The following is a 9,700-nucleotide window of genomic DNA, read 5'->3' on the forward strand; positions in this document are numbered from 1 at the left end:
ATATTATTTTTTTTTATTTATTAATAATTCAACAAAAAATAATTAGTGACCTATGGGTTCCTAAACCAAAAGCTTGTTTCATATATGTATATATTATAAACAATTTGAAATATTTACGATTTAATACCTAAACAACATGTAAAACGCTTTCTATATCTTTCCACACTACGCAGTCAAATCGTTATTAGATTAAATTAATCTTTTTTATTAATTAATCTCTAAAAAAAACAGTTATTCGTTGTGAAGATGAATAAATACTCGATTTCAACAAATAATTTAGAAAACCGCGTTATTTAATTGGAATAAATAATATCTCCAATTTAAATTTGATAAAGATGACAGTTTTCGATATAGAATTTAATTAAGAAATTTGGTTCACTGGAACGGTACATAAATCCGAAAAAACAACCTTTACTTAAACTTCTCTCAGATTTCCTTCTCGCCCGAGAGCTATTTACAGACTTGATTGTTTAATTCGATAAAATACGCTCTGCAAAATGTAATTATCATGTTTGTATAGATCGAATTCAGAATACAACCAATTAAACCGTTCTACTACATTCAAGTTACAAATAAACAGAAATTTATTATATAATAAAACTTAGCCAAAGAATCCAAAGTATATGTTTCTATTATAAATCAAACCATTACATTTGAAATGGCCGCTATTTCTTTGATCCTTTAATTGACTCGTAAAAGTTTAGAAGAAAATTAAAGTGGAAACTGTACCTACAACAAAATGAAATGAAACATTTCTAGGCTTTACAAACAGAATTAAATTTTTAATAAACGTTTAAGATTGGTTCCTAAAAAAACTGGTTAGTTTTATTCGTGTTCAGTTAATTTATGTTAATTTGAAAGTTTATTTAGTTCTGGCATTCATATTACTTAGTAGGACTTATTTCACAAAACAGCCACGCCATGTTTACAAATAGTTGAAGTTCGAAGTCTATGGCATAGATTAAGGTAATAACGTTCCTTACGCTTCATCTTCTCCTACTAAGTTACGACTTGAACGTTTGCTTTTGCAAGTGGATTAGAAACATAACAGCGAAGTCCAAACTTCCGGAAGTATTACATACGCTTAGATTACCTTGCAATTATTATCAGTAACATATGGTGCATGAGGTCACAGGAATAACACGCTTTACCATTTTTTATATACTATGATCAGTATTTCGGAATATTTCAAGGGTAACACCTGGAGGCACTGTAGAGTACATCTCGTCATTATTATATCTTGAGGTAATCTTCGCATTTCCCTAAAACTAGAACATCCCACATCCATAACTTTTTGCTAAAAGTAATCCAATCCAAGTCTACCTCTACTCCTCATAACTCCTGTTTCTGCCTTTAATATGTCTGTGACTAGACCTTCATGCCTAAGAATGTATCCTACCAACCAGGTAAGCGAAGTATTCGTCATAAGTCCACTTCTTCTAATCTTTCGTCTCCTATCTTTAAGTTCGCTCTTTCCCTACTTTTTCTTCCCTTGCATACCAGTATTTTTATTTTATTTTTATTTATTGTCATAGAATACTGTTTTGGCAATGCAAAAAGTGTTCAGAAAAAATATCCCAGTTAACGAGCCGTCAGTGATTGAGTACGGTCGTTGCGTTATCTTATCGACTATCGATGAAACGCATATACCTATTCGTGACCTTCGCAAACAGCTGATACGTAAACAAGTCAATGTAATAATCTGCACTTGTTAGCGTTCGATTCGCTATAATAAGTGTTACCACAAAATATAAAAATAAGGTGAATGTGGAAATGTCAAACAAAAACCATTGTATTCACATTCAGAATATGCAGACATGGTGGTCACATATGGACGGTGCAATGGGAATGAACCAGCGGTATCACACATTTTATTTTATCGTTTTGTTTCCAGGCTATGGAACAACACAAGAGGTACGAATCATTAGCATCTCAGTGTCGGAATATCTCAGGCGTCTCTGATTTATCACACCTCGCGAGAAGTTTGCCCCCTGCACAGGGAAGGGGATTAATAGTGAAGCGAATATTCGTTCCTCCTCAACCACCCCAGGAACTCATCGAAGGAGCAGAAGGCCAAGAAATGCAAAACGTATGAAAAGAGTAAGATTAGATGTTAAGCTATTAGGAGCGAGTGCAATTTTCCAATAACAATATGAAAAGGCGACTGTATTTAACACAGACAGATAGACGAGTGATCCTGTAAGGGCTCCGTTCTTCATAAAATTATTATATATTTAAGACCCTTACAACAAGCCCTTTCATTTGATATGTCACACCGTACAGTTTGTGAAACTTTTCTTTTCTAGTCTCCTATTTTAAAATTAATTTATTTGTAACTAATGAAACATCAAATTATCGTAATTTTTTTCAAAACAAATACATATGTTTGAAAACAGTGGCTTCCAGATTTCAGTCATTCTAATTAATTAGGTATTTTATTAAAACCAAATTATTGTAGGCAGGTATCCTTTATTATGATACAAAATAGGAATATGAATTTGAAAACTGAATTTTCCAAACATTGCATGCAAAAAGTATAATGTATGTAAAGAAACAGAAAAACTTTAGGTATCTTGTAGTAAGTAAGGAAGAAGATAACTCAAGAAGGGGTTAAAGGTCATGACATTTTCAACAAAAGAAATGACATCAGTTCAAAATTTATTCTGCATATTTCACGTAACAACTTCTACGACAAAGCAGGTTATCCTGATGTTAAACTTATCTTTGCGCTATGTTAGAAGTAAAATGCTTCGAGGAAATTGCTTAAACTTGAAACGAATTTTAAAGGTACTTTCTCGTATTCCTAGACCAAGAATTAACCACTGCTCAATTTTTTAATGTACAAACGGACCGACTGAAATAACACTAAAAGACTCAATTAAGAATTTCTTTGAAGTCAGCTATTCTGTTGTTGGTAAATCGCCAATTTACGAAAACCTTTTTGTTATATTTGAAACTTGAGCGAAGCGAAGCGTCACAAACTCATTCTCCTCGCTGATGCTGATACTAATTAAGAACTTAACAATTTCGTATTTTGAGACAGGCAATTTTTAGCTGATCATGACAACCTTTCACTAACCAAAACCTCTTGAAATATAATAATAAATGAAGACAAACCACTTCGAAAAAATGCTTATAATACATGTTTCATATTCTTATTAAAGAATAATGTGCTCATAATGTGCTCAACACTTAAAAATTCAAGCCACGATTTCTTAAATAAAAGACTCCTTGCTCTAAATTCAGGTTAAATGACTACCAACCTTATAAATTTTCCCTTAATTAAAATTGAACAAATATGCTGAAAATGCACAAGCTAAGTGTTCATCGAGTAAACTACGAAAGATGATTTTTAATGATCTAGCACAACTTGCGCTAGAAATTTTAAAAAAGGCAACCAATGTAAAGGACAGGTTAAGAATGTCAACAAGCCAGTTTTGTTTGTACAGCAATACTTTTTGTTTTGGAGAGGTTGGGGAGGCTGGAAGGAGGGAGTATCAGGAAGGAAATGTGGAAGGGGAAGAAGGTATTGGAAATAGTAACGATAGGTAAATACGATAGAGAGAGGGAGGACTTTGAAGAGATTAAAAATCAATCAGGAGCAGGTAGGGAAGGGATAAATGTAGGGGAATTGATGCGGAATAGATGCAAGGAAATGATAAGGGGAGAGGACTTAAGAAAAATAGAGGGATGGGGTTACAGAAGCTATTGTGAGGAGACTGACAAGAGGATTGGATGTAGAATGTATGAAACATGTGTTAGGAGGATATAAGAATAGTAGAACTTGGGAGGGATGCTAACAACCCACAATCTAGCTCTACCTCTACATATTAGAGGCAGAAACAGGAGTTAGGAGGGGTAGAGGTAGACCTAGATTAGATTACTCTTCGCAAATAGTTAAGGATGTTGGCTGCTCTAGTTTTAGGAAAATGCGAAGTTAAGCTCAGGATAGGAAAGAGTGGAGGTACGTGTCCAACCAGTCTAAAGACGATGACCTTATGATGATGATGAATCTAATCTAGGTCTGCCTCTACTCCTCCTTACTTCCGTTTCTGCCTCTAATATGTCTCTAACTAGACCTTCATGCCTGAGAAGGTGTCCTACTAACCTATCTCACCTATTTCTTGTTGACTTCCTGTTCTCCTAATCTTTCTAATACCTCTTCATTTCTAACCCTCTCTATCCACTTTATCCTCATCAATCGCCTATAACACCACATTTCGAACGCTTCTAACCTTTTCTTTTCCGCCACACCCACCATCCATATTTCGCACCCGTACAGCGCCGCACTCCAAACACACCTTTAACAATCTTTTCGAATTTCTATATTAACCGTTCGCGACCGTAGAAGTGGCTTCTTTCTGTTCGTTACTGTCGTTTAAAAGATATTGTTTAAATTATTAATATGAATGTAGAGGCTCCTGTTTGAAAAGAGGTGCTGAAATATGAACAAAAATTACGTTATTTTTGGTCGTTTTTAGACTGCCGTCATCTAGATATTCCCATGAAAATTTTGCTGCTTTTATAAAAGCAGGTATAAATAGTCTAATGGAGTGTATTTTAAGTAAAACTGACATCTTCCTTCGTATATTGTGACATCGTTCTTCGTATTTTGTGACACGTAAAAGAAATTGATTTTCTTTTCCTGCCTTTTGGTGAAGCGTCAATATAATCGAAGTAACTTAATTTTAATGTTTCCGCCGTCAATTGCTTAGCACACTTGATTACATCTTCTCCTTTTATCTAAACATCGCACTCGCAAAGAGCACCCATCTACTGTAAAAGCTTTAAAATTTCGTTCCCCAAGGACTCCGATACGAAAACGTTTTCATGGCGCTGTTCCGATTTCTGGAATAATTGCGGGAAATTGGAATGAGCCACTTCGCAATATAATGTAGCCGTAAATAGGCAATAAGAACATTGATAACTCCTTCAAACGCAAACCGCAAACATCACGTTTCTCAGCTTATTTCCACCATTATGCTGCTCTATTATTTACGCCGAAAACCCGAAAGGAAACAGGAAATATAATGTATTATTAGTATCTGTCATGAATCTTTCGAAAACCGTATTGTTCTTAAACAACTAAAATAACTAAAGTAAGATAAAGTTCCATTTAAGATGGTATTGATTCCATTTTAAAACAAGCGTGCAATTTGCCTTAGTGGAAAACAAAAGCGAATTTTCTAGAAGTTGTAGGTAAACGTGAAAAAAAGCTGTCGACGAGAAGTTTTGTTTTCGTGTAAACAACAACCGCAAAAACCAACAAGAATATCATTACAAGTAAAGTAAATTGAAAAGTGGCTTTATCCTTATTCTTTTCTGAAAAAAGTTCCGTGCAGTTGAGTATAAATGGCAAAGGAAAAACGTAAAACAAAAAATTATCAATTTAACATTTGTATAAAATTACGTTAGAATAAAGATATTAATGTAACATAAGGAAAAACTGAAATTTCTTCAAAATAAAACTTAAAAGAAAAAAAATGAAAAGCAGTTAAAAAATATTTTTCCCATGTTTTAACATCATTTTCGATTCTTCAAACTGGTTGTAATATTAAAAATTAGAAGACGGAAAACTATAAATTTAGATTCCCTTTAACGCAAGATGTAATAGAAAAGAAATCAGTTCTGTGCCCGCAATCGCTTAATTTAAAAATTCAAGAAATAGTGAAATGCTACAGTTAGCAATAAATATCGGTAGCAGTAAAAAGGGCAAAGGAAGGCCTACATTAGATTACTGTTCGGTAATAAGGGTATCTTCTAGTTTTTGGAAATACGAATGGGAAAGAGTGAAGGTCCCTGTCCACTACCCACCCACCCTTTTAATCGACAACTACACCTTCACCAAGCAAAAATATGTAAATAATATTTATTCCAGATATAAAATATTTAGAAAAATTCTTCAAGCAGCAAATAGGGAGTAAAATGATGCCTGCGCCTGTCACTTAGTTAGCACCCTAATAGATGCTTTTAATTTATTTTTCTACCCACTAGAAATCCCTAAAATGTTTGTAGCATTTACGCCCCTGTCTTTTGATTCATTTCATTATTCACAAAACACTCTAATAATTAGCAAATTCCAAAGAAACGTTTCTGTTTACTATTTTAGACAGTCAAACATTAAATACATTTAGTAGCATCAGAAAAATAATTTTTAAAGGTATCAGTTACCTGTAGTTTGTCAGTAGCTCTTTTAAAAATACATTTCTTGAACAGGCTGTTATGTTAGCGTGTTAGAACGAAAATGTTTTCCATTTCTTCTGTCTTTTGTAAAGCGAGCATGACGCATGGAGATGATTTTGGAGGTCCCCTATGGTTTTCTTTTATTTCCTTTGGGATCTTTACCAAAAGATATCTCATGCAGAAGTGATATCTTTTCATATCACGAAATTTTTCATTTCTCAATTTTATGAAGCAGAAGAATTTACAGAAGAAACAAAGTTTAACTCACCATATAACAAGGCAAATATTAAACAGTCTATTATACGATCCCAGAATCATTTGGTCTAATGGATAATTTGAAATCGAGTTCGTGCATTGTTTATAAAGGATTCTTAAAAAAAAAAAAAGAAATAATATCTCTAACTGCATTTGTTTAAGTCAGACCTAAAGTTCAATACAACAATTACTGATCAACGATGCGGAATAGATGCAAGGAAATGATAAGGGGAGAGGACTTAAGAAAAATAGAGGGATGGGGTTACAGAAGCTATTGTGAGGAGACTGACAAGAGGATTGGATGTAGAATGTATGAAACATGTGTTAGGAGGATATAAGAATAGTAGAACTTGGGAGGGATGCTAACAACCCACAATCTAGCTCTACCTCTACATATTAGAGGCAGAAACAGGAGTTAGGAGGGGTAGAGGTAGACCTAGATTAGATTACTCTTCGCAAATAGTTAAGGATGTTGGCTGCTCTAGTTTTAGGAAAATGCGAAGTTAAGCTCAGGATAGGAAAGAGTGGAGGTACGTGTCCAACCAGTCTAAAGACGATGACCTTATGATGATGATGAATCTAATCTAGGTCTGCCTCTACTCCTCCTTACTTCCGTTTCTGCCTCTAATATGTCTCTAACTAGACCTTCATGCCTGAGAAGGTGTCCTACTAACCTATCTCACCTATTTCTTGTTGACTTCCTGTTCTCCTAATCTTTCTAATACCTCTTCATTTCTAACCCTCTCTATCCACTTTATCCTCATCAATCGCCTATAACACCACATTTCGAACGCTTCTAACCTTTTCTTTTCCGCCACACCCACCATCCATATTTCGCACCCGTACAGCGCCGCACTCCAAACACACCTTTAACAATCTTTTCGAATTTCTATATTAACCGTTCGCGACCGTAGAAGTGGCTTCTTTCTGTTCGTTACTGTCGTTTAAAAGATATTGTTTAAATTATTAATATGAATGTAGAGGCTCCTGTTTGAAAAGAGGTGCTGAAATATGAACAAAAATTACGTTATTTTTGGTCGTTTTTAGACTGCCGTCATCTAGATATTCCCATGAAAATTTTGCTGCTTTTATAAAAGCAGGTATAAATAGTCTAATGGAGTGTATTTTAAGTAAAACTGACATCTTCCTTCGTATATTGTGACATCGTTCTTCGTATTTTGTGACACGTAAAAGAAATTGATTTTCTTTTCCTGCCTTTTGGTGAAGCGTCAATATAATCGAAGTAACTTAATTTTAATGTTTCCGCCGTCAATTGCTTAGCACACTTGATTACATCTTCTCCTTTTATCTAAACATCGCACTCGCAAAGAGCACCCATCTACTGTAAAAGCTTTAAAATTTCGTTCCCCAAGGACTCCGATACGAAAACGTTTTCATGGCGCTGTTCCGATTTCTGGAATAATTGCGGGAAATTGGAATGAGCCACTTCGCAATATAATGTAGCCGTAAATAGGCAATAAGAACATTGATAACTCCTTCAAACGCAAACCGCAAACATCACGTTTCTCAGCTTATTTCCACCATTATGCTGCTCTATTATTTACGCCGAAAACCCGAAAGGAAACAGGAAATATAATGTATTATTAGTATCTGTCATGAATCTTTCGAAAACCGTATTGTTCTTAAACAACTAAAATAACTAAAGTAAGATAAAGTTCCATTTAAGATGGTATTGATTCCATTTTAAAACAAGCGTGCAATTTGCCTTAGTGGAAAACAAAAGCGAATTTTCTAGAAGTTGTAGGTAAACGTGAAAAAAAGCTGTCGACGAGAAGTTTTGTTTTCGTGTAAACAACAACCGCAAAAACCAACAAGAATATCATTACAAGTAAAGTAAATTGAAAAGTGGCTTTATCCTTATTCTTTTCTGAAAAAAGTTCCGTGCAGTTGAGTATAAATGGCAAAGGAAAAACGTAAAACAAAAAATTATCAATTTAACATTTGTATAAAATTACGTTAGAATAAAGATATTAATGTAACATAAGGAAAAACTGAAATTTCTTCAAAATAAAACTTAAAAGAAAAAAAATGAAAAGCAGTTAAAAAATATTTTTCCCATGTTTTAACATCATTTTCGATTCTTCAAACTGGTTGTAATATTAAAAATTAGAAGACGGAAAACTATAAATTTAGATTCCCTTTAACGCAAGATGTAATAGAAAAGAAATCAGTTCTGTGCCCGCAATCGCTTAATTTAAAAATTCAAGAAATAGTGAAATGCTACAGTTAGCAATAAATATCGGTAGCAGTAAAAAGGGCAAAGGAAGGCCTACATTAGATTACTGTTCGGTAATAAGGGTATCTTCTAGTTTTTGGAAATACGAATGGGAAAGAGTGAAGGTCCCTGTCCACTACCCACCCACCCTTTTAATCGACAACTACACCTTCACCAAGCAAAAATATGTAAATAATATTTATTCCAGATATAAAATATTTAGAAAAATTCTTCAAGCAGCAAATAGGGAGTAAAATGATGCCTGCGCCTGTCACTTAGTTAGCACCCTAATAGATGCTTTTAATTTATTTTTCTACCCACTAGAAATCCCTAAAATGTTTGTAGCATTTACGCCCCTGTCTTTTGATTCATTTCATTATTCACAAAACACTCTAATAATTAGCAAATTCCAAAGAAACGTTTCTGTTTACTATTTTAGACAGTCAAACATTAAATACATTTAGTAGCATCAGAAAAATAATTTTTAAAGGTATCAGTTACCTGTAGTTTGTCAGTAGCTCTTTTAAAAATACATTTCTTGAACAGGCTGTTATGTTAGCGTGTTAGAACGAAAATGTTTTCCATTTCTTCTGTCTTTTGTAAAGCGAGCATGACGCATGGAGATGATTTTGGAGGTCCCCTATGGTTTTCTTTTATTTCCTTTGGGATCTTTACCAAAAGATATCTCATGCAGAAGTGATATCTTTTCATATCACGAAATTTTTCATTTCTCAATTTTATGAAGCAGAAGAATTTACAGAAGAAACAAAGTTTAACTCACCATATAACAAGGCAAATATTAAACAGTCTATTATACGATCCCAGAATCATTTGGTCTAATGGATAATTTGAAATCGAGTTCGTGCATTGTTTATAAAGGATTCTTAAAAAAAAAAAAAGAAATAATATCTCTAACTGCATTTGTTTAAGTCAGACCTAAAGTTCAATACAACAATTACTGATCAACGTAAAAATTATTAACTGGTTAAATATTATCAATTTATTATATAATAGATTAATGACTAA

General features: G+C 33.7%; 1 protein-coding gene across 1 annotated transcript in view; it reads left to right on the forward strand.

Moving 5' to 3' along the window:
* The window catches only part of LOC108744315, a 104,796-nt gene that overhangs the window by 71,808 nt on the left and 23,288 nt on the right, over nucleotides 1-9,700 (forward strand). The window contains exons 7-8 of the mRNA XM_025976268.1: nucleotides 1,895-2,089; nucleotides 3,472-3,548. Coding sequence (XP_025832053.1) covers nucleotides 1,895-2,089; nucleotides 3,472-3,548 — 272 coding nt within the window. The remainder of the gene's footprint in view (nucleotides 1-1,894; nucleotides 2,090-3,471; nucleotides 3,549-9,700) is intronic.

The sequence above is a fragment of the Agrilus planipennis genome, unplaced genomic scaffold (genome assembly GCF_000699045.2).
Source record: "Agrilus planipennis isolate EAB-ADULT unplaced genomic scaffold, Apla_2.0 scaffold17, whole genome shotgun sequence".
NCBI classification, from domain to species: Eukaryota; Metazoa; Arthropoda; class Insecta; order Coleoptera; family Buprestidae; genus Agrilus; species Agrilus planipennis.